The 25509-nt window shown below is 44.8% G+C and overlaps 1 protein-coding gene across 2 annotated transcripts in view; it reads right to left on the reverse strand.

Moving 5' to 3' along the window:
- Positions 1 to 25509, reverse strand: part of SV2B (synaptic vesicle glycoprotein 2B) — a 112770-nt gene that overhangs the window by 18096 nt on the left and 69165 nt on the right. For both annotated transcript variants that reach the window (XM_075273271.1, XM_075273270.1), the window contains exon 2: positions 22372 to 23084. In XM_075273271.1, the coding sequence (XP_075129372.1) occupies positions 22372 to 22903 (532 nt within the window). In that variant the 5' untranslated portion in view covers positions 22904 to 23084. The remainder of the gene's footprint in view (positions 1 to 22371; positions 23085 to 25509) is intronic.

Genomic DNA, 25509 nt, shown 5'->3' on the forward strand with positions numbered 1-25509 from the left:
GTCCCTGCTCCCCAGAGCTGTTCTCCGCTCCTTTCATTGTCCCTCAACCTGCCTCTCCACGTCACGATTCCACGAACCTAACAGAGGAGCATCTGTGTCCAGATGCTCAAACACTAGAGTCTCCTCCATCTCCGTTCGATTTGGTGGTGGATGACCAGCAACCCACCCTCATCGACGATGATGTGACGCAGTTGCCGTCAGGGCATCCAGTTGACCGGCGCATTGTGCGGGAGGAGGAGATGAGACAGGAGTTGGAAGAGGAAGTGGTGGATGATGAGGACACTGACCCGACCTGGACAGGGGGGATGTCAAGCGGGGAAAGTAGTGTGGATGTTGAGGCAGGTGCAGCACCAAAAAGGGTAGCTAGAGGCAGAGGCAGAGGTCAGCAGCTTAGGCGAAGCCAGGCCACACCCGGAATCTCCCAAGATGTTCCAGTTCGTACCCAGCCCCGAAAAACTCCCACCTCGAGGGCACGTTTCTCGAAGGTGTGGAGTTTTTTCAAGGAATGCGCCGAGGACAGATATAGTGTTGTCTGCACAATTTGCCTCTCGAAATTGATTAGGGGCTCTGAGAAGAGCAACCTGTCCACCACTTCAGTGCGCCGTCATTTGGAATCCAAGCACTGGAATCAGTGGCAGGCAGCAACGGCAGGACAAAGGCCGCCTGCCATTCACGCCTCTGCCACTGCCTCTGCCTCTGCCACTGCCACTGCTGACTGTGCTGGCGATGCACTCCAGAGGACGAGCCAGGACACCACTTCATCTGCCTCCGCCACTTTGTTGACTTCTCCCTCATCCTCCCCTGTTCCTGTCTTATCTCCTTCTCCTGCACCATCAAAGGCACCATCAGGCGCTTCTTTACAACAACCCACCATCTCTCAGACATTGGAGCGGCGGCAGAAATACACTGCTAACCACCCACACGCGCAAGCCTTGAACGCCAACATCGCTAAACTGCTGGCCCAGGAGATGTTGGCGTTCCGGCTTGTTGAAACTCCCGCCTTCCTGGACCTGATGGCAACTGCGGCACCTCGCCATGCCGTCCCTAGCCGTCACTACTTCTACCGGTGTGCCGTCCCCGCCTTGCACCAGCACGTGTCACTCAACATCAGGCGGGCCCTTAGTTCCGCGCTTTGCACAAAGGTCCACTTGACCACCGACGCGTGGACAAGTGCATGCGGACAGGGACGCTACATTTCACTGACGGCACACTGGGTGAATGTAGTTGAGGCTGGGACTGCTTCCCAAACTGGCCTGGTGTACCTCGTCTCCCCGCCTAACATTCCTGGCAGGGACACGAGAAGAACACCCCCCTCCTCCTCCTCCTCTACCGCCTCCTCCTCCGCCACCGCCTCCTCCTCCGCTGTTAGATTGACCCCAGCTACGAGTTGGAAACGTTGCAGCACTGGCGTTGGTAGACGTCAGCAGGCTGTGCTGAAGCTGATCAGCTTGGGGGACAGACAGCACACTGCCTCCGAGGTGAGGGATGCCCTCCTCGATGAGACGGCAATATGGTTTGAGCCGCTGCACCTGGGCCCAGGCATGGTCGTTTGTGATAACGGCCGGAACCTGGTAGCAGCTCTGGAGCTTGCCGGACTCCAACATGTTCCATGCCTGGTCCACGTCTTCAACCTAGTGGTGCAACGTTTCCTAAAGAGCTACCCCAATGTTCCAGAGCTACTGGTGAAAGTGCGGCGCATGTGCGCCCACTTTCGCAAGTCGACAGTAGCCGCTGCTAGCTTAAAATCTCTCCAGCAACGCCTGCATGTGCCACAACACCGGCTTTTGTGCGACGTCCCCACACGCTGGAACTCAACGTTTCAGATGTTGAATAGAGTGGTTGAGCAGCAGAGACCTTTGATGGAATACCAGCTACAAAACCCTAGGGTGCCACAAAGTCAGCTGCCTCAGTTTCACATCCATGAGTGGCCATGGATGAGAGACCTTTGTGACATCCTACGGGTCTTTGAGGAGTCCACAAGGAGGGTGAGCTCTGAGGATGCGATGGTGAGCCTTACAATCCCGCTCTTGTGTGTTCTGAGAGAATCCCTGATTGACATCAGGGATAACTCAGATCACACAGAGGAGTTAGGGATAGCATCCGATCCGTCACAGCTGGAGAGTAGGTCCACACATCTGTCTGCTTCACTGCGTTTAATGGAGGAGGAGGAGGAGGAAGAAGAGTTGTCCGATGATGTGATGGTGATACAGGAGGCTTCCGGGCAACTTCGAATCGTCCCATTGTTGCAGCGCGGATGGGTAGACATGGAGGATGAGGAGGAAATGGAGACTGAACTTTCCGGTGGGGCCAGAGGAGTCATGCCAACTAACACTGTGGCAGACATGGCTGAGTTCATGTTGGGGTGCTTTACAACCGACAAGCGTATTGTCAAAATCATGGAGGACAACCAGTACTGGATCTTTGCTATCCTTGACCCCCGGTATAAAAACAACATCTCGTCTTTTATTCCGGTAGAGGGGAGGGCCAATCGCATCAATGCTTGCCACAGGCAATTGGTGCAGAATATGATGGAGATGTTTCCAGCATGTGACGTTGGCGGCAGGGAGGGCAGTTCCTCCAGTAGGCAACCAAGGGCCAATCGCATCAATGCTTGCCACAGGCAATTGGTGCAGAATATGATGGAGATGTTTCCAGCATGTGACGTTGGCGGCAGGGAGGGCAGTTCCTCCAGTAGGCAACCAAGTTCTCACCGGTCCACACAAACGAGGGGCACACTGTCTAAGGTCTGGGACACCTTGATGGCACCCCCTCGCCAAAGTGCCGCCACGGAGGGTCCTAGTGTCACCAGGCGTGAGAAGTATAGGCGCATGTTGCGGGAATACCTTTCCGACCACAGCCCTGTCCTCTCCGACCCCTCTGCGCCCTACACGTATTGGGTGTCGAAGTTGGACCTGTGGCTTGAACTTGCCCTATATGCCTTGGAGGTGCTGTCCTGTCCTGCCGCCAGCGTCCTATCTGAGAGGGTGTTCAGTGCAGCCGGTGGCATCATCACTGACAAGCGCACCCGTCTGTCAGCTGAGAGTGCCGACCGGCTCACTTTGATAAAAATGAACCACCACTGGATAGAGCCTTCATTTTTGTGCCCACCTGTGTAAAGCACCCCAACATGAGGCTCCCTCTGTACTCAACCTCTCCAATTCCTCCGCATCCTCATACTCATCCACCATAAGCGTTGCACAATTCTGCTAATACTAGGCTCCCTCCACCCTGATTTCCCCCAACTCTGCTGGTTAGAGGCTCCCTCCACCCTGATTTCCACCAACTCTGCTGGTTAGAGGCTCCCTCCACCCTGCTTTCCCACAACTCTGCTGGTTAGAGGCTCCCTCCACCCTGCTTTCCCACAACTCTGCTGGTTAGAGCCTCCCTCCACCCTGCTTTCCCACAACTCTGCTGGTTAGAGGCTCCCTCCACCCTGATTTCCACCAACTCTGCTGGTTAGAGGCTCCCTCCACCCTGCTTTCCCACAACTCTGCTGGTTAGAGGCTCCCTCCACCCTGATTTCCACCAACTCTGCTGGTTAGAGGCTCCCTCCACCATGAATTGGTCCAAACTGGGCTGTTTAGAGGCTCCCTCCACCATGAATTGGTCCAAACTGGGGTTTTTAGAGGCTCCCTCCACCATGAATTGGTCCAAACTGGGCTGTTTAGAGGCTCCCTCCACCATGAATTGGTCCAAACTGGGGTTTTTAGAGGCTCCCTCCACCATGAATTGGTCCAAACTGGGCTGGTTAGAGGCTCCCTCCACCATGGATTTGCCCAAACTGGGCTGTTTAGAGGCTCCCTCCACCATGAATTTGCCCAAACTGGGCTGTTTAGAGGCTCCCTCCACCATGAATTGGTCCAAACTGGGGTTTTTAGAGGCTCCCTCCACCATGAATTGGTCCAAACTGGGCTGTTTAGAGGCTCCCTCCACCATGAATTGGTCCAAACTGGGGTTTTTAGAGGCTCCCTCCACCATGAATTGGTCCAAACTGGGCTGGTTAGAGGCTCCCTCCACCATGAATTTGCCCAAACTGGGCTGTTTAGAGGCTCCCTCCACCATGAATTTGCCCAAACTGGGCTGTTTAGAGGCTCCCTCCACCATGAATTGGTCCAAACTGGGGGTTTTTAGAGGCTCCCTCCACCATGAATTTGCCCAAACTGGGCTGTTTAGAGGCTCCCTCCATCATGAATTGGTCCAAACTGGGGTTTTTAGAGGCTCCCTCCACCATGAATTGGTCCAAACTGGGGTTTTTAGAGGCTCCCTCCACCATGAATTTGCCCAAACTCTGCTGGTTAGAGGCTCAATCCACCCTGATTTTCAAAACAAATGTTGGTGCCAACCTCAACTTACTACAAGGGCCAAATTCACTGCTGGTGACAAGCTCTCCTCACTGCAAGTGCCAAATACACATGTTTCAAGGTGTTTTCCTACTGTCAGAGAGGTGGTATTGAGTGTGTAAAGTGTGTAGTTGTTAGGCTGTGATGTTGGGGTAATAGAGGGTCTTTGGTGTGTTAGATGCCCCCAGACATGCTTCCCCTGCTGTCCCAGTGTCATTCCAGAGGTGTTGGCATCATTTCCTGGGGTGTCATAGTGGACTTGGTGACCCTCCAGACACGGATTTGGGTTTCCCCCTTAACGAGTATCTGTTCCCCATAGACTATAATGGGGTTCGAAACCCGTTCGAACACACGAACATTGAGCGGCTGTTCGAATCGAACCTCGAACATTTTAGTGTTCGCTCATCTCTACTTATAAGCAATGGCAATTGTTTCATCCCAGCTCAGTTACATCCATACATTTTGAAACCTTTCATTGGTACCTGTGTTGTGTGATCCCAGTCTGACTACAAGTCTAGAGCTTGCTTCTTATGTGTGGCTGATTTATAGGATTCTATTAGAATCTATCAAATCGCTCATGGTAGTTCTCAGGCATCTCCCCACCAAGCTTCACTCTCCCTCAAAGCATAAATTGCTGCAAATAGATTATTTCTGTGTTATATAAGTGAGTCGGACCATGGTGCTATAGTAGGCGAGTCCCTACAAAGATTAGTTGTAGAGTAATACTAGTTAGTATTATGTACTACTAGGTATAAAATTGATGAGTGCTGTATGCAGAGTCTCCTGTGTATCTTATGAGATGCTGTCTCCTCGTTCTCCTACTTCTGAGAGCTTATATGGCTATCTTATCTGAAGCAGAAGTCTGAGGGACAGTCTAAAACCGCATCACATAGGAATAGGTTGTACAATGTGATTTAGGAGGCAGAAGTTCCTTGTACTGATTTATTACTAGATACTGTAGGACTTAGAGAGGCACTCTGAAGAATGAGGGGTATAGGAAATATTACTGCTAGGCTGTACTTTAGACTACGTAAGGAGAACCACATCACAGAGAAGCCAAGATGGAAGACAGTCCATATGTAACAGATCAGCTAAATCAGGTATACATAAGGACGCACAAGAGACTCTACAGTATTCTTAAAAAATGACATATGCTGCAGTAAATACTCATAGGAAAAGAAAATGCTGGAGTGGTTAAATAGATGTTTGCATTGTACCTAGAAAAGGTATTTGTGCCCTGTATTTATGCTTGCATCTAAGTAGGTCAGTACTTTTAATACACAATATATTCATTTTCTTTGAACAGTATATATCTATGAATTAAAGACTGCAATTTCCAAGACTATGCCTTTGCCCTTACCTTCACCACTATGCCTGCCAAGAACACATTGGGATATTATGAATCACCAGACTCTCAGCACTTTCAGCTTGGCTTATTAGGTGAGACAAAGTTAATGAATTCTGCCCGGTTTACATGAATGACAAATGAAATGTCAGATGATGAAAATAGGATTGTGAACGGAGAAGGAAAAGCAGCAGCAAACATTCTTTTCTTCTACTAATTATACATAAGATTGAAGGCACTAAGAAATTTGTTATTTAGAAGGTCAGCTCAAGATCTCTTTTTAACATTCTTATTGGTCTTTGTCACCTGGCCCGATATAGAAATCCAAATCTAAGGTAAGTTCACACGGAGTTCTTTGGTCAGGGTTTTGAGGCCGTAATCGCCTCAAAACCCTGATCAAAAAGACGGCTCCCATTGAAATCAATGGGAGCCGCTCAGGATCTTTTTCCGGGAGCTGTTTCGTCCGGCTCCTGGAAAAAAAGAAGCGAGATGTTCATTCTTCAGGCCGAGTCACCTCACGATTCGGCCTGAAGAAACTCCCTCCTCTGGACTAGGCCCATTCATTAGGCCTAATCTGGAGCGAAGCGCGCAGCTGGATGCCAGTGCAGTGCACCGGCTTTCAGTCACGGTGACCCGGCTTTTGGATCGGAACCTGTGGCGGAGGCCATCTCAGGTTCCGATCCAAAAAAGTGCATCTGAACTAACATTGCTGAAATGAACTGACAGGCTTAGCTGAGTTCAGCTGAGATGTATTCGGGCTAGTAAAATTGTCCGATACACGGACTACAGTTATGTCAAAACACAATTAGGTTGGGGCCTCACATTGCAAAAACTAAACATTTTAGCCAAATCAGAAACACTGCGGCTAAAAACAATTTGTTTTACATTACCTGCAAAGTGGAGGGGATTCTGGCTAATCCCATCCACACATTGCAGAAAAAAAATCAGCAATGGAAAAGCTACATTTTCAGAAAGTTTTTTTGAAAAGTCCAGCATATCAATTATATCTATGGAAACACTGGCATTTTCTGTATAGGTAATATAGGGGCAGAAAGTCCGCAAGGGAAAACTCTGCGGGCTTTTGCTGAAAACTACAGCATTTTGTTACTGCATCTCACTACATGGGGCCTTAACCTAAAGGGGTTTTTCCACAAAAACATTTATGGCATATCCATAGGATAGATGTAGGCGCCACCTATGAGAACCATACCTATGTCTAAAATGACCGCACCCTCAGTTTCCATCCCGTGTGTCTTACCTGACCGTGACATCACTGGCAGTGAAATCCTTAATGCTCAGGCTATACGGAAACAGCGTAGCTCTGAGCTATTCTATTTCTGCACATCCTATGCACGTCTATGAGAGCTCTGCTGTTTCTATAATGGCAGACCATCAAGGACTTCACTATCAGTGAGGTCACAGTCAGGGGGGTTATTTAAGAGCTTGGTTTGGGTCCCAGGGGTGAGATCTGAATCTATCACACATTTATGACACACTCTTTGGATATGCCATAAATGTTTTTTTTAGGGTGGGTTCACACCAGCACCCGATCTCCATTATGCAAGTTTCCATTTTCAGAAGATGGAAATTGACATTCACTGTTCGCAGGTGAGCGCCTGAGAGCATCTTCTGCTCTCCGCAGCGAAATTGTTTTTTTTTTTTTAACAGGACACAAAGTCCTGCATGTCCAACTTTTTGTCCGGTTAACACAAAAAAAAAAAAACGGTTTGCAGCAGAGATCAGAAGACACTCAAGGGCACACACTTTTCAAACCCATTCAAATGAATGGGTTTGAAAACTGCCTGCCGGTTTCTGTCTCCTGCCCAAAATGGAAACCTGCAAAACGGAGACCGGGCGCTGGTGTGAACCCGCCCTTATGGGAAACCACTTTAAGATTCTGTACAACACTAATTTAGAAAATGACTCATTTATCAAGGCTATATTTTCAGTAACTGACTTTAGTTTCATCATATATTATATTATATATCAGATTATATTAGATTATATTATATATACTGTCTGTCTTCTTTCAGAGGATAACCCCTTTAGAAGACCCATTTTTTAATTAGGAATTTTACATAGTTTTCACTGAGACATTTTTAAATGAGGAACTTTAGTTTTCACTGTACTCAAAATGGAAGGATATACAGTCCTATGAAAAAGTTTGGGCACCCCTATTAATCTTAATCATTTTTAGTTCAAAATATTTTGGTGTTTGCAGCAGCCATTTCAGTTTGATATATCTAATAACTGATGGACACAGTAATATTTCAGGATTGAAATGAGGTTTATTGTACTAACAGAAAATGTGCAATATGCATTAAACCAAAATTTGACCGGTGCAAAAGTATGGGCACCCTTATCATTTTATTGATTTGAATACTCCTAACTACTTTTTACTGACTTACTGAAGCACAAAATTGTTTTTGTAACCTCACTGAGCTTTGAACTTCATAGCCAGATCTATCCAATCATGAGAAAAGGTATTTAAGGTGGCCAATTGCAAGTTGTTCTCCTATTTGAATCTCCTCTGAAGAGTGGCATCATGGGCTACTTAAAACAACTCTCAAATGATCTGAAAACAAAGATTGTTCAACATAGTTGTTCAGGGGAAGGATACAAAAAGTTGTCTCAGAGATTGAACCTGTCAGTTTCCACTGTGAGGAACATAGTAAGGAAATGGAAGACCACAGGGACAGTTCTTGTTAAGCCCAGAAGTGGCAGGCCAAGAAAAATATCAGAAAGGCAGAGAAGAAGAATGGTGAGAACAGTCAAGGACAATCCACAGACCACCTCCAAAGAGCTGCAGCATCATCTTGCTGCAGATGGTGTCACTGTGCATCGGTAACAATACAGCGCACTTTGCACAAGGATAAGCTGTATGGGAGAGTGATGAGAAAGAAGCCGTTTCTGCACGTACGCCACAAATAGAGTTGCCTGAGGTATGCAAAAGCACATTTGGAGAAGCCAACTTCATTTTGGAAACAAAGATTGAGTTGTTTGGTTATAAAAAAAGGCGTTATGCATGGCGTCCAAAAAGAAACAGCATTCCAAGAAAAACACTTGCTACCCACTGTAAAATTTGGTGGAGGTTCCATCATGCTTTGGGGCTGTGTGGCCAATGCCGGCACCGGGAATCTTGTTAAAGTTGAGGGTCACATGGATTCCACTCAGTATCAGCAGATTCTTGAGAATAATGTTCAAGAATCAGTGACGAAGTTGAAGTTACGCCGGAGATGGATATGTCAGCAAGACAATAATCCAAAACACCGCTCCAAATCCTCAGGCATTCATGCAGAGGAACAATTACAATGTTCTGGAATGGCCATCCCAGTCCCCAGACCTGAATATCATTGAACATCTGTCGGATGATTTGAAGCGGGCTGTCCATGCTCGGCCACCATCAAACTTAACTGAACTTGAATTGTTTTGTAAAGAGGAATGGTCCAAAATACCTTCATCCAGGATCCAGGAACTGATTAAAAGCTACAGGAAGCGACTAGAGGCTGTTATCTTTGCAAAAGCAGGATCTACTAAATATTAATGTCACTTTTCTGTTGAGGTGCCCATACTTTTGCACTGGTCAAATTTTGGTTTATTGCATAGTGCACATTTTCTGTTAGTACAATAAACCTCATTTCAATCCTGAAATATTACTGTGTCCATCAGTTATTAGATATATCAAACTGAAATGGCTGCCGCAAACACCAAAATATTTAGAACTAAAAATGATTAAGATTAATAGGGGGTGCCCAAACTTTTTCATAGGACTGTATATTACAGTTTATCTTGAGCCATTTAACAGCGTTCCACTGGACTGTTAAAATCTCCACTACAAGGTGCATGATGAAGGACGCACCAAGTGCAAGCTGCAGGTAGTGCGTAGATGACAGTGTATTAGCCTCTGCTCGGTGAGTCCTTTAATTTGTGGACCGAGGCTAATTTTAGCTGTCTCCATTAGAATGTAACCCTGTTAAGCAAACACACAGGCAGAGGTGGTCTGAAAGCACATTAGTGAGCATCTCTGGAGAGCTCTGACTAAGCCAGCACAGCTTCTGACTGTGGAATAATCTCAGCTCTGACACATTGTTAGCAGAATTCTGCCAGCATGCAGCTTACATTACAGCAATGCCTTATGACAGGGCGTACCTGACTGCACAAAACTTTCACCATTGCCATCTGGAAGATGATAGAATTTTCCCCAGCAGAAGGATTTTGTGACATTGAGTAGGATTATCTGACAGATAATTAATGTATTCTTTCACTAAGAAACCTAAACTACTCTGTGAGTCATTGGGTAAATGACTATATTTTATGGGAAGAGACAATGGAGGTCATTTAACAAGTGCAAAGCAAGTGGAGAGATGTAATGGCTTAACTGTGCCCATCTCCACACTATTACAATCTTTCAATGAAATAGAATTCATAGGGGTGCGTGTAATGTTCCTTTATCACTTAATACCATATTCAAGAAGACTAGCAAGAGGTAACTTAACTTAAATCGTCCCCCCAGGTTGCCCTCACTAAGGCTCATTTGCCTTAGTATATCTATGTCAATTGTCTCATACTCATAATCTGTAAAACCATTCTGCTCATGCTGCAATGAAAACCATTCCTCTGTGTTCCGATTTTCTGGATAACCTGTCATAGACCTGTGTATATACACAACACCCAATCTAAGGAGGCAAAGCTGCAGGGAAAAGGAGAGAACAGAAGCCAGAGCCATTAAAGAGGCATGGGCGAGTCTCAGACTACCACAAACCCTCTATAGGTACAGCAGCCAAACTCTGGCCAAAGATGACATCCCTACCCTAAATAGATAGCAGATAATCATTCCCTGTAGGCACTGACTTACATTAATATAATTGAATTAGCTTATGAGTGGAAGGCCCTCTAATTTTAAGAAAGATAAAGCCTCAGTCAAATTTACAAGCAGACGTGGCAAGAATGTATTATTAGCATTCAGAATACTCTACATTTGCACCCAAAATAAAACTTCAACCATAAGAACATATTTCATACAGTACAGACTAAAAGTTTGGACACACCTTCTCATTCAAAGAGTTTTCTGTATTTTCATGACTATGAAAATTGTAGATTCACACTGAAGGCATCAAAACTATGAATTAACACATGTGGAATTATATACTTAACAAAAACGTGTGAAACAACTGAAAATCTGTCTTATATTCTTGTGTCACGGAGCAAAGGTATACGTCTTCCTCCGGATGGTCTTTTGAATCAACACGGACGCAAGAGGTCGGGAGACAACAGCAATTTATTGTAATCCACAAAGTTAGTAGCCGGTGGCGGTCACATCAACCGTAACAACAATAAGTCCACAGAAGTCACAATCCAATGATAGCTTTGGCTCCTTGGTCCTGTAACTAAATCCTGGCTCTCTACAGAGCTGTGCACAGGCCGGCTAACACATACTAACTGCAAGCTACAACTATATACTAAGACTGTTACTTCCTCTATCTGTGGGTGGGGAGGGCTGAGTCACAGATCCTTCCCCCCTCACCTATACCAAGGAGAGCAGACTCCCTGTCTCCTGTGGACAATGCACCGTCCAACATCTTCTTGGAGACACTGATCAGATTATCTCCACCCATTGTCCTCACTGGTCCTCACTAGTTAGAGGTATTTGCATACAATGTGCTAACACACTAGACCCCAATCAGCCAACTACACATTGATGTATACAACAGGTTAGAGAATACATTCCACATGAAATATATATTACACATTGCCTATAGTATAGACTCTAACCATCCCGTGACAACCCCTCCCCCTCTCAAAACATGTGCATGACACAATTGGCCTACACAGGTAAATTGGGGAATGCACATCAGTCTCTATAGGTCATATGTCCTCCTGCCGGGATAACCCATCTGCGTTCTGGTGTTGGTTCCCTCGGCGGTACTGAATGGTAAAGTTGTAGGGTTGAAGGGCTGGCATCTGGCAGAAAATCCGGTGGATCCATGTTGGCGTCTCTCTGAGCTTGGCTTCGGGTCACTGCTCCCACAAAGTGGCACTGTAGATTTCCAACATCGTTGCCTAACAGAACATCGGCCGGCAGCCCGCTCATCACACCAATTGTGCATCGTTTTGGTCCATAACCATAGTCGAGTTCCACGGTAGCTTTAGGAATACGTTTCCGAGTACCTCCTGCCAACTCGATAGAAAGGCCAGGGCCCTCCTCTAGGGCCTCGGGTCGAACCACTCGGGGGTCCGCTACCGTTAGGAAAGCTCCCGAGTCCCGGAATCCAACAACTGTTCGGCCATCCAGTAGGACCTCCTGCAAGTGCTTCCGCTGAAGGTTTGCCGGATGTGTGGCGGAAGGCTGAATCCCATAGACCCCTGGAGGTGGAACAGATGGGTCATTCATGGAGTCACCTGGAAATGGGGCCAAACTTTCTGTCCTAGGGGTGGTTCCCAGGTAGTGAATAGGCCGGGATGCCACGGTGGCCCGTGCCCCCATGTTAACAGGGCAACTAGCTTGCAAATGTCCAGGCCGCCCGCACCCAAAACATCTGCGCTCTAGCATTCTTCCAGTAGGTCGTTGTCTAGGGACAGGGTTGTTCATAGCTGGAGGCCGATGGGCTGGGGCAGGGGTAGAGGGGGAATTGTAATCCTGAGGCCGGGCACGAAAGGTGGGTGGGTGGCTGGCTGAAGGGTGTCTGGCGGACTGTGGTAGTTTTCCGCTCCTCTGCAAACAACCTCTTCCACTGCGGCTTGATGGTCAGGCCCTCATCTGCAAGGGAAGCAGCTTGCTCAACTGTGGCTGGGTTCCGTTCCAGCACCCACTCACGGATCTCAGCGGGGCACTGGGAAAAGAACTGTTCCTTAAGTATGACTTGGAGGACCTTATCGACTGTGACAGCCTCCTCTCCTTCTAGCCAGCGCTTGCATGCTTGCTTCAACTTGTGGGCGAACATGTGGAAGGAGCTTCCCCCATTGTAAGACAAAGAGCGGAACTGAACTCGGTAGGTCTCTGGAGTGACTGCATAATACTTCTGCACCGCTCTTTTAATGGCCTCATAGTCCCGCTGATCACTAGGGTCCATGGCTCTGAGAGCTTCCGCAGCCCCATCTCGTAGGTGCCCCACCAGATACCGGACCCAATCCTTCTCTGGGACTTCCATCAGGTGGCACTGGTGTTCGAAGTCCTGAAAATATCCATCAACATCCCCAGCCGCTTCATCAAAGGTCTTGAAGTGTTTATGGGAGACATATGGTGGTTCTCTCACTGTTGGGCTGGGGGTCGACGTTTGATTATAATTCCTCATAGTTATCTCAGCCATTCGCATTTCATGCGCCATTCTTTCCTTTTCATGCGCCATTCTCTGTTCCTCCTTCTCCGTTTCCTGAGCCCTCTGTAATGCTCTACTCCTTTGCTCTGCAGTTGCTTCTAGCCCCAGCACTGCCAATTACTCCTCATACAAAACAACCCATCTGCTCTTTTGGGTCTGTACCTGCCACTCCCGTATCTCTACTGTCTCCTGGGGGCAGCCCTCCTCATGGTCGCTTTGCAGGGTCATCTCCTCTAGTGCCTCGATCAGTTGATCTTTCGTTCTTCCCTGGTAACTCAGGTTTAGTTCCCGGGCCCTTACTTGTAGACTTGCCATAGTCCAGTTCCTGTATTCTGAGGTTGTGGCTCCATTAATCGCTGGGCTGCTGTAGTCCATCTCGCTGTCCGCTGTTGATCCCACCGCTGCCAACCAGTTGTCACGGAGCAAAGGTATACGTCTTCCTCCGGATGGTCTTTTGAATCAACACGGACGCAAGAGGTCGGGAGACAACAGCAATTTATTGTAATCCACAAAGTTAGTAGCCGGTGGCGGTCACATCAACCGTAACAACAATAAGTCCACAGAAGTCACAATCCAATGATAGCTTTGGCTCCTTGGTCCTGTAACTAAATCCTGGCTCTCTACAGAGCTGTGCACAGGCCGGCTAACACATACTAACTGCAAGCTACAACTATATACTAAGACTGTTACTTCCTCTATCTGTGGGTGGGGAGGGCTGAGTCACAGATCCTTCCCCCCTCACCTATACCAAGGAGAGCAGACTCCCTGTCTCCTGTGGACAATGCACCGTCCAACATCTTCTTGGAGACACTGATCAGATTATCTCCACCCATTGTCCTCACTGGTCCTCACTAGTTAGAGGTATTTGCATACAATGTGCTAACACACTAGTCCCCAATCAGCCAACTACACATTGATGTATACAACAGGTTAGAGAATACATTCCACATGAAATATATATTACACATTGCCTATAGTATAGACTCTAACCATCCCGTGACATCTTGTTTTTTCAAAGTAGCCACCTTTTGCTGTGATTACTGCTTTACACACTCTTGGCATTCTCTTGAGGAGCTTCAAGAGTTAGTCAGTAGTCACCTGAAATGGTCTTCCAACAGTCTTGAAGGAGTTCCCAGAGATGCTTAGCACTTGTTGGCCCTTTTGCATTCACTCTGCGGTCCAGCTCACCCCAAACCATATCGATTGGGTTCAGGTCTGGTGATTGTGGAGGCCAGGTCATCTGGCGTAGCACCCCATCACTCTCCTTCTTGGTCAAATAGCCCTTACACAGCCTGGAGGTGTTTTTGGGGTCACTGTTCTGTTGAAAAAGAAATGATGGTCCAACTAAACGCAAACCGGATGAAATAGCGTGCTGCTGCAAGACGCTGTGGTAGCCATACTGGTTCAGTATGCCTTCAATTTTGAATAAATCCCCAACAGTGTCACCAGCAAAGCACCCCCACACCATCACACCTCCTCCTCCATGCTTCAGGCATGTAGAGTCCATCCATTCACCTTGTCTGCGTCACACAAAGACACGGTGGTTGGAACCAAAGATCTCAAATTTGGACTCATCAGACCAAAGCACAGATTTCCACTGGTCTAATGTCCATTCCTTGTGTTCTTTAGCCCAAATAAGTCTCTTCTGCTTGTTGCCTGTCCTTAGCAGTGGTTTTCTAGCAGCTATTTTACCATGAAGGCCTGCTGCACAAAGTCTCCTCTTAACAGTTGTTGTAGAGATGTGTCTGCTGCTAGAACTCTGTGTGGCATTGACCTGGTCTCTAATCTGAGCTGCTGTTAACCTGCGATTTCTGAGGCTGGTGACTCGGAAGAACGTATCTTCTGCAGCAGAGGTGACTCTTGGTCTTCCTTTTCTGGGATGGTCCTCATGTGAGCCAGTTTCTTTGTAGCGCTTGATGGTTTTTGCAACTGCATTTGGGGACACTTTCAAAGTTTTCCCAATTTTTTCGGACTGACTGACCTTCATTTCTTAAAGTAATGATGGCCACTTGTTTTTCTTTACCTAGCTCCTTTTTTCTTACCATAATACAAATTGTAACAGTCTATTCAGTAGGACTATCAGCTGTGTATCCACCTGACTTCTGCACAACACAACTGATGGGCCCAACCCAACTTTATAAGGCAAGAAATCCCACTTACTAAACCTGACAGGACACACCTGTGAAGTGAAAACCATTTCCAGTGACTATCTCTTGAAGCTCATCAAGAGAATGCCAAGAGTGTGCAAAGCAGGAATCAAAGCAAAAGGTGCCTACTTTGAAGAACCTAGAATATAAGACAGATTTTCAGTTGTTTCACACTTACTTGTTAAGTATATAATTCCACATGTGTTAATTCATACTTTTGATGCCTTCAGTGTGAATCTACAATTTTCATAGTCATGAAAATACAGAAAACTCTTTAAACGAGAAGGTATGTCCAAACTTTTGGTCTGTACTGTATATATTTTGAAATGATACAATATTAAATATTTAACTATATTAAATATATTTAATTTATTTATATATTTTTAAATATATTTTAATATTTTTTTTAATAAGTTTCCTATACAAAATACCCATTTAATATACCATTTATGTATGCATATAGGTAGATTTTACATTATTTTGTGCATCTTTTTCATATTTCTTTGCTTAAATAAACAGAGATTAAGATGAAGCCACTGTCAAGCAGTAGTATCACTTAGTGTTTGTAACACAAAAAAAGTATAACAGAAAGATAAACATCTCTTCTGTGTCTTGGGCCCAAAAGTAAGAAATGAAGCATTTTATGAATCACAAGGGAAAATAACTAAATAAAAGTAAAGGCTCTTTATTTCATGAGTACATCGCTTTATAAGGCTTGGTTCGACTTTCAATTCTTTCAAGAACCCACTAAAGATTAGATCAAAACAGTCAACCACCATTGAGATCTAATAGGAAATAGCCAGACTGATGAAAAAGGGAAATTATTACCAAAACCCAGCATATGAACCCAACCCCATAGATAGATAGATAGATAGATAGATAGATAGATAGATAGATAGATAGATAGATTACAGTCGCCTTTATCCCCCTCCATTTCTGCCATATGAAAATGATCTCTTTGGAGCAATGCTTACCTACACGGAGCAAAGGCAACAAAGAGATTGTTTGCATATTGATAAAAACAACAATAGAGACTCACCAATTCACAAGAGGATACCACTATTTCATTCAAGTGAACCTAACTTATCTCCAGGGCTGGGTTGATTTGTTGGGTTCTGGTAACAGATTCCCTTTACAATATGTACCCTTCTTCTAACTTTTATAATACTGTCACCTTACAAGATCTTATCCTCACAGTGCCACTTTATATTAGATATATTTTCTTTCTGGGAATTACTTTCTTCCACTATATTTTATCCCGTCACATTTATCTGCTTAGTTGGAAATCTATGTAAATTTATGGTAAAGTATAAAAAATAGAGAATCTGATTAATAACTCGGATCTTCAAGGTTACGATCTCATCTGAGTTTTCAGCGGTGTATTTATACTTTCACTTGTTACATGAAATGATGAAATGTCTCCAGGTCACGAGCTTCTCTCGCATACACTTTGTTTTCAGTCCTGAATGAAATGAATAGTAAAGTGAATATTTCACTTCTTTTCTTGGTTCAAGGAAAGGCCATATATGAAAGATGGCGATGTCATTATCTAGCATCTTGTATATTAAAGCCTAATCTTGCATAAGGACACTTCAGTCAGATGTATACTAGATTATATACCAAGTATGTTGTGTAAGTGCTTATCCATCAGCTCATACAACATCTAGAAATAAAAGCAAAGAACAGGAAAGGTATTGATTAAAAAAAGCAGAAGTAGTAAACTGAGTATCAGGATTTCTTCTATATGGTATTGAACCAACCACTGATTTTGTACTTTAGTGGACTTTGACTTGTACTGCAATGTTGCCCTACATTATAAAACAATGGGGGGAACTTACTATTGCCTCTACGCCTGAGAAATAGTGCAGATGAGAATAGTTGTAGCGTATCTTTGGCACACAGGTATTTTTTTGCACCAAAGATACATCCCTTATTCCTAAAGCCTGCTTATGACAATGGGCAGAACAGAAAGAGACCACAATAACTCACACTAGAAGACTGCCATGAGTTGTATCAAAAATCTATGCATGTTCCTAAATGACATAAAATCCATTCTGATGCATGGGAGTGCACCTGGATTAGATTGGAACCTCTTCAGACGCGACTATGGTTAGTCAATTACTTTATTAAATGTCCATAATTCTACCTAAACCAACAACAGTGCCATGTATCAAAGTGCAAACCAAAGAAGCAATTGAAAGATAATCGGGCCTGACTTGCCAGACTTATCTAGTATCACAGGCAATGATGTCCTTGTTGCTGTGAGTAACAGTTTTCTCTTCTGCCTGCATCACAACTGTCGGAAGGGAAACTCCCAGAGCAGGACCCGCCCCAATTCATTTACTGGTTGATTTGCATATCTATAAAAGAATGACTATCTCTGCATTGTTTTATCACTTAGTGTTCATAAAATATGTTTCTACTCCTATAGACATGACAAACTCCCTTTAAGACTGGCATATAGAATGCCAGTCTTAATAAATTCCACTACTATATATACATTTAAACTTATCTTGTTATAAATTATTACAGAGATGATAAACATGTATGGGTGTACAAACCAGATGAAAACCTCCCTATATCTGTGTACTGGCCTCCCTGTGAGCTATAAACACTCTGCTAAAATAAAGGCTGCTGTTTGGTCAGTGAGTGCCATCTACGATACCTCTCTTAGCCTGAGGCCCCACATTGCAGAAACTCAGCTTTTTTTGTTGCAGATTTTGCTGCAGCTTTTTGAGCCAAAGTCAAGAATGGCTACAAAATGAATAGGAAATATATAGAAGGCTCTTATACATCTTTCTTCTGCTCAATCCACTCCTGGCTTTGGCTCCAAAAACTGCAGCAAAATCTGCAACAATAAAAGCTGTGTTTCTGCAACGTGGGGCCTCAGCCTTACACTCAGAAGTACATCTACATGGTATATGTGGTGCAGCTCAACACTTCCCTCTACCATAATAGCCACAATAATCTCACCTTCAGCCAGTGTTTTGTTTTCTTTTCTGTTACCATATAAAAGTATCCACAATTATTACACTTCATTACATACCATTAGATACAGCTGAATGGCGATTAAATCTCATTCACATTCCAAACTAGCTTTTAATGTGCATGTTCATTAATCTCTTATCAACTGGACACAAAGCTTAAACATGTTTGTCTCAATAATTCCAAGATTCGGTACTAATTCCTTTCCTAAAATAGTTTTGTAGCAGTGGCATGGACTGGAGAAACATAAACTTTAATAATAAAATTCTGGTTACCTACGACTACCACTAGGGGGCCTTAGGATTGTGATCCATATTTGTATGGTTGAACTACACTCACCGGCCACTTTATTAGGTACACCTGTCCAACTGCTCGTTAACACTTAATTTCTAATCAGCCAATCACATGGCGGCAACTCAGTGCATTTAGGCATGTAGACATGGTCAAGACAATCTCCTGCAGTTCAAACCGAGCATCAGTATGGGGAAGAAAGGTGATTTGAGTGCCTTTGAACGTGGCATGGTTGTTGGTGCCAGAAGGGCTGGTCTGAGTATTTCAGAAACTGCTGATCTACTGGGATTTTCACGCACAACCATCTCTAGGGTTTACAGAGAATGCTGCGAAAAAGAAAAAACATCCAGTGAGCGGCAGTTCTGTGGGCGGAAATGCGTTGTTGATGCCAGAGGTCAGAGGAGAATGGCCAGACTGGTTCGAGCTGATAGAAAGGCAACAGTGACTCAAATAGCCACCCGTTACAACCAAGGTAGCCAGAAGAGCATCTCTGAACGCACAGTACGTCGAACTTTGAGGCAGATGGGCTACAGCAGCAGAAGACCACACCGGGTGCCACTCCTTTCAGCTAAGAACAGGAAACTGAGGCTACAATTTGCACAAGCTCATCGAAATTGGACAATTGAAGATTGGAAAAACGTTGCCTGGTCTGATGAGTCTCGATTTCTGCTGCGACATTCGGATGGTAGGGTCAGAATTTGGCGTCAACAACATGAAAGCATGGATCCATCCTGCCTTGTATCAACGGTTCAGGCTGGTGGTGGTGGTGTCATGGTGTGGGGAATATTTTCTTGGCACTCTTTGGGCCCCTTGGTACCAATTGAGCATCGTTGCAACGCCAAAGCCTACCTGAGTATTGTTGCTGACCATGTCCATCCCTTTATGACCACAATGTACCCAACATCTGATGGCTACTTTCAGCAGGATAATGCGCCATGTCATAAAGCTGGAATCATCTCAGACTGGTTTCTTGAACATGACAATGAGTTCACTGTACTCCAATGGCCTCCACAGTCACCAGATCTCAATCCAATAGAGCATCTTTGGGATGTGGTGGAACGGGAGATTCGCATCATGGATGTGCAGCCGACAAATCTGCGGCAACTGTGTGATGCCATCATGTCAATATGGACCAAAATCTCTGAGGAATGCTTCCAGCACCTTGTTGAATCTATGCCACGAAGAATTGAGGCAGTTCTGAAGGCAAAAGGGGGTCCAACCCGTTACTAGCATGGTGTACCTAATAAAGTGGCCGGTGAGTGTATAACTCAATAATAACAGTAAGCAGTAAGGATAGGCTCACACTACTATTAGAAGACTGTTAAGTTAGGGTCTATTAAAAAAAAAATAACCTCAGTCATAAAAAACATACTAATAACATGTAAATGTGTTCGTTTTTTTTTTTTTTTTAACAGACCCATTAAAAAGATCTGTTAAAAAAGATAGAATTAACAAACAGAAATTCATCCGTTAGCATTGTCCGTTAACACCTGCTAATGTCTATATATATGTCTTAATATACAGTCATTTTTTTAAGTGCTGTTTTTGTTCTACTTCCTGAGCACGTGCAGAAGAAAAGGACAGAAGTAATGGAAGGTATAACAAAAGACCATCCTGCATCTCTGCCAAAAATAACGGGCCTCTGATGGATTTGATGAAAACAGACACTAACAGATAACAGAACAATTATACATTTTGATGGATCTGTTACTGTCCTTTGTTAACATTTTCTGATGGCTGCTCACAATGGACACTATTGGTAGTGTGAATGTCCTCAAAGCTCCAATTAGACAAGGGGGATAGTATAATCAGTGGTGTAACTACCGCCATAGCAGCAGAGGCAGCTGCCACAGGGACATTAGGGGCCCGGTGATAGACGCTACCGCTGCTATCATTATACTTGGGGGTCTTTTCAGACCGCTGAGTATAATGATTGGTGGACCGGGAGAGGTAAGAAACATAAAAAACACTGTTACTTACCTCTCCACGATCCTTGCAGACTTCGGCCTAGTTATCTGACGTCTCATGACCCCGGCCTGCATCGACTACTTTGGAGGCCGACAGCGTAGGAGACGGGAGATAGGTGAGTAATAGGTTTTTTTTATGTTTTTCTCCCCCTGGGTCTCCGATTATTATACTCTGTGGTCTGAAAAGACCCCAGAGTATAATAATTGTTTATGGGTGTCCACAGTGGGACATAATACTGTGTGCAGGGGCCACTATGGGGGATAATACTGTGTGCAGGGGCCACTATGGGGTACAATACTGTGTGCAGGGGCCACTATTGGGGATAATACTTGTGCAGGGGCCACTATGGTGGATAATACTGCGTGCAGGGGCCACTAAGGGACATAATACTGTTTGCAGGGGCCACTATGGCGGATAATACTGTGTGCAGGGGCCACTATGGGAGATAATACTGTGTGCAGGGGCCACTATGGGGCATAATACTGTGTGCAGGGGCCACTATGGGAGATAATACTGTGTGAAGGGGCCACTATGGGGCATAATAGAGCATGCAGGAATGCGTAGGAAGAGGTTGGTCGAGGTCTTCGGCGTCGGTGTCGGGGGGGGGGGGGACCCCATGTCAAAAGTTCGCCACGGGGCCCCGCCATTCCTAGTTACGGCACTGCGTATAATAATGTAACTATATGTATATGCATGGGATCTGGAGCTCTGTACTTGAAAAGGAGTTTCCTTTATAATATATAAAGTATCTCATCGCAGAATGTTGGAAAATATAGTGGCAAAAAAAAACATATTAAACCCTAATTCTAGTTCAAGTATGACTGTGGTTAACACTAATATCCTGCTTTTACCATGTTACTCACTGAAGTCTGTAAATCTGAAAGGTCTTTTGGTAAAAGTTCCAGAATGAATGACTAACAAGCAAATCAAAGAGATACTAATGATTAAATGCAATGTGTTAACTCCGCTCAAGTGTATCATGACGTGTATGATGCTGTAGATGGCTGATGACCTTTATAACCAAACTATTCTCAGACCATCTCAGGCTGTCCCTATACGAATTAATATATAGAAGCAACAATATGGGACCCTCCATATAGCACATAGATGCCAACTTTCTGGCCTCCTGTTACTGCCACAAGAGGGGGAAGCCGATCTTCCGAGGTTAAATTTTCAGGTTTTACATATATTTAGGCTTTAAGGCTACTCACAGGGGCGTAACTTGAGGGGGTGATGGGGTGCAGTCTTCTTAGGGGGCTAATAAGCACTGGCATCAGTATTGAGATTGCAGCTTCCATCTGGCCCATAAACCAAGGAGACCCACAGATTACCCTAACTACACTAAGGTGGATTAAGCTCCTTAGCTCCCGTAACCATCACTATCAAGAATTCGCTGTAGGGATCTGGTAGGGGGACCCAGACAAAAGATTACGCCCGCAAGACTTTAGTTACTCCACTGGGTACTCATATGTTATAAAGTGAAGAAACATCACATAACTTTATGATCAGGGAGGGTTGAATTTCTGGGATGCCCTCGTGATGGCATATCCTAATAATATGTCTCCAATCACCACTAAGGGCTCGTTCACATCTGCGTTCATGGGTCCTTATTGCAGGTTTCCGTTTCCTGCATAAAACAGATGCAGGAGACGGAAGCCTGCAGGAGACTTTCTCACCCATTCATTTGAATGGGTGAGAAAGCTGTCCGGCCGTGCGCGGCAGTGAGCGTTTTGCGCTCTCCGCCGCGAAACCGGGTTTTATAATCCGGACACAGAGTCGGACATGCACTACTCTGTGTCCGGATAAAAAAATCCGGTTTCGCGGCGGAGAGCCTAAAACGCTCACCGCCGCGCACGGCCGGACCCGGTCTATGGTTTCCGTCTTCTGCCATGCAGAAGACGGAAACCATAGAACGGAGACCCCAGACGCAGGTGTGAACCCAGCGTTAGAAGTATGGTTAAATATTTACTCCTACTTACCCAGCATTCCTTTGTTTGAGCGTGATAAACACATGTCTTTTTCAGCACTAGGAAGCACAAATCCTACCACAAAGACTTCTACTCCATCAGCCATCAAGGCAAGACCTAAAATAAAGAAAAGGGTCCACTGGAAACGCCCATGGCCACATTCCTGAATGATATTCTCATACTGGTAAGCCAACTGCTCCTCGTCCTCCATCCTCTCTTGCATGACATCAGCATGGTCTCTAAATTCATCTCTCATAGTGTCCTTATGTTGAGCCCTGATGTCATCAGGATGTGGTATACCCTGATATTCTCCTTCATATATCTCATCATCTTCATCGTGTCCCTCTGTGGCGTCGCTCTGAGCATCTTCCTCCTGATTGACAGGCTCTCCACTATTATAATAGCCATCATTTGATGAATAACCACCGTATGTATTATTTTGGTAATAATCCATGGCTTGGTTACTTGTTTGTCTCTTCACTTCGCGTGCTATATCCCGTGCTCCTTGGTAAAAATTGGAGTTATTTCTGTAGCCATCTTCCATTTTGTGTGAGGTTATAATATAAAATGTGCCAGGTTTTACAATAGGACAAATAAATCCAGAGACAGATCAGGTTTTGCTAATAAAATTTGCAATTCACATAAAGATCAACAACTGGGGGTTGTAGTTTTACCATCAAAGGCCAGAAGGATGCTCTGTATCATTGTGCTTCATATGGTGCATGCTGTAAAGACACAGAAGGAATATGGTTAGATAGAGTAATATATACCTGTAGAAGATGAATACAATATTCCGTATGGGAATTACTGATATACCTCATGTTTTCCGAGAAACAAATACAGTTTATAATGATACTATTTTCTTATTCAGTAAAATGTTAGATTTATGAGTGAAAAATGGATTAGAGACTGATCCTAGATTCCTATTACAAGCCAGAGTGAGCAGAAAACAGAGATACAATTCCCGGTGGCTAGCTCATACTAGGAAATATTTTAAGCAACCTTTATTACCTTAGACCAGATTCACACATGCAGATTTCGAAGCCAAACACAGGATGGAAGAGCACAAAAGATTGAATACACACAAGGCTAAATGCACAAGAATAGTGGCACCTGGATGATATCCATATTCTAGCCACACTCCACAGACCCATTAGATCTTGCAATGAGCCTGGGCTGTAAGATGGACAGAAATATGAGCTGTCCTGAGTTTTGCTCCGGAGCTCATGACTTTTGACATGACATTACTACATGGACCTGTGACAATACTATGATGTATATATGGAGCCATTGCAAACAATAAACCAATGTTCACAGAGCCTAACGCCTGCCTTCTATACATTTCTTTACTTTGGATCCATTATTGACCTAGCTCAAAAAAGCTCCAGCAAAAACTACTATTATTGACCCAACACACAAAATATGCTGCAAGATCTTCCTGCCAGAGGCATAAAGATTTCTTACACCCCTATAGGGCATGAAATGTCTACCTTTCATTAAAATGAACGAATTGCAGAATTTTTGTTGGTACAGTTTGCTCCATGGCACGTAAAAATGACTGGTGATGGAGGGGTACATGGCCCAGCGTATCCTTCGGAAGACCCTTTTAGAAATTTTTATACATATTGGATTACATCCCTCTCCATCAGTAGTCACATTTAGGACTGGAGCGCTGTGGGTTCAGTTACTTTCTCTATAATCTTACTCTAACAACACAGACTTATGAGACATACAGAACTGTGGAAACAATCACACATAATGTGTGTTATCATATGTATACAATAATAGTCATTTTTCTATTGTCTTGCTTGTCTTAAAGGGATCCTATCTTTCAAACACATTTTTTTTCTCATTAACATGTCGGAATAGCCTTAAAGGGGTATTCCCACCTCACATACTCATCAGTCTTTACTGCTGTAAAATCTTCTTTCTTCCTGGTTTCTTACATCATTTGGTGGGCGGGGTTTCACATGCAACCTGCCATTTAGCTCCACCCCCAAATTCTTGTGTAGCTCCGCCCACCCATATTGGACTATGAAGTACAGGCAGCAGCAACTCCATTCTGTGTTACATACAGAGACTGCCTGTCTCTACCATAATGAACACAATTGAATTAGCTAGCCTGATAACTGGGAGAACAGAAGAAATGAAAGCAGCTCCTCTCCCCTATCTGACAGCAGGAAGCTAGGTCACATGGTGTAGACACAGGAATAGCTAGAAACACAGGCTCGCTCCCTGCACTTAGCCCCTCCTCCCTCCCCCCTCAGAGCAGCAGATATATCACATGACTCATGAGCAGCTAAGTCAGGGCTGTGGCCACAAAGAATTGAATAAAGTAAGATAGTGGACAAACAAAGCAGTTTTGCTGAAGCATTGTATTTAGGAAAAGTCTTACATCCACATTAACAAGCAGTATAGATAGGATCCTTGTGATGGGACAACCCCTTTAAGAAAGGCTATTCTTCTCCTACCTTTTGTTGTCTTCTCCACGCTTCCGTTTGCTTGAAATGCTGTTTTTTGTCGGTATGCAAATGAGATCTCTTGCAGCACTGGGGGCGGGCCACAGCACTCAAATAACACTGGGGGCATCCCCAATGCTACGAGAGAACTCTCTCCAGCGCCGCCTCCATCTTCTTCAGCAACATCCTCTTCATGTGTCTTCTTTTGGCGCAGGTTTCAGACTTCTAGGCCTTGGGCCTAGGAGAAAGTCGGCTGTGCATGCCCGCCGGCCACGAGAAAATGGCCGCTTACAATACTATGTAAGTGGCCATTTTCTTGTGGCCTGTGGGCATGCGCAGTCTGCCCTGCCCAAATGGCTGTTGCTGAAGAAGATGGAGGCGGCACTGGAGAGAGTTGCTGTTTGAGCGCTGGAGCTGTGCCTCCAGTGCTGCGGGAGAACTCATTTGCATACCAACAAAAACTGGTATTTCAAGCGAATGGCGGCACGGAGAAGACAACGAAAGGTAGGAGAAGAATAGCCTTTCTTAAGGCTATTCCGACGTGTTAATGAGAAAAAAATGTGTTTGAAAGATACAGTAGGATCCCTTTAAGAAGCAGATGACTGAAGGAGTGTGTGCGGAACAACAAGTCTCAGAACCACCGTAGTTGGCAACTTTATTTTTAGTTCTGCAAGATCTGAAGAATTGGAGG

The sequence above is a fragment of the Leptodactylus fuscus genome, chromosome 5 (assembly GCF_031893055.1).
Source record: "Leptodactylus fuscus isolate aLepFus1 chromosome 5, aLepFus1.hap2, whole genome shotgun sequence".
In the NCBI taxonomy this organism is placed as follows: domain Eukaryota; kingdom Metazoa; phylum Chordata; class Amphibia; order Anura; family Leptodactylidae; genus Leptodactylus; species Leptodactylus fuscus.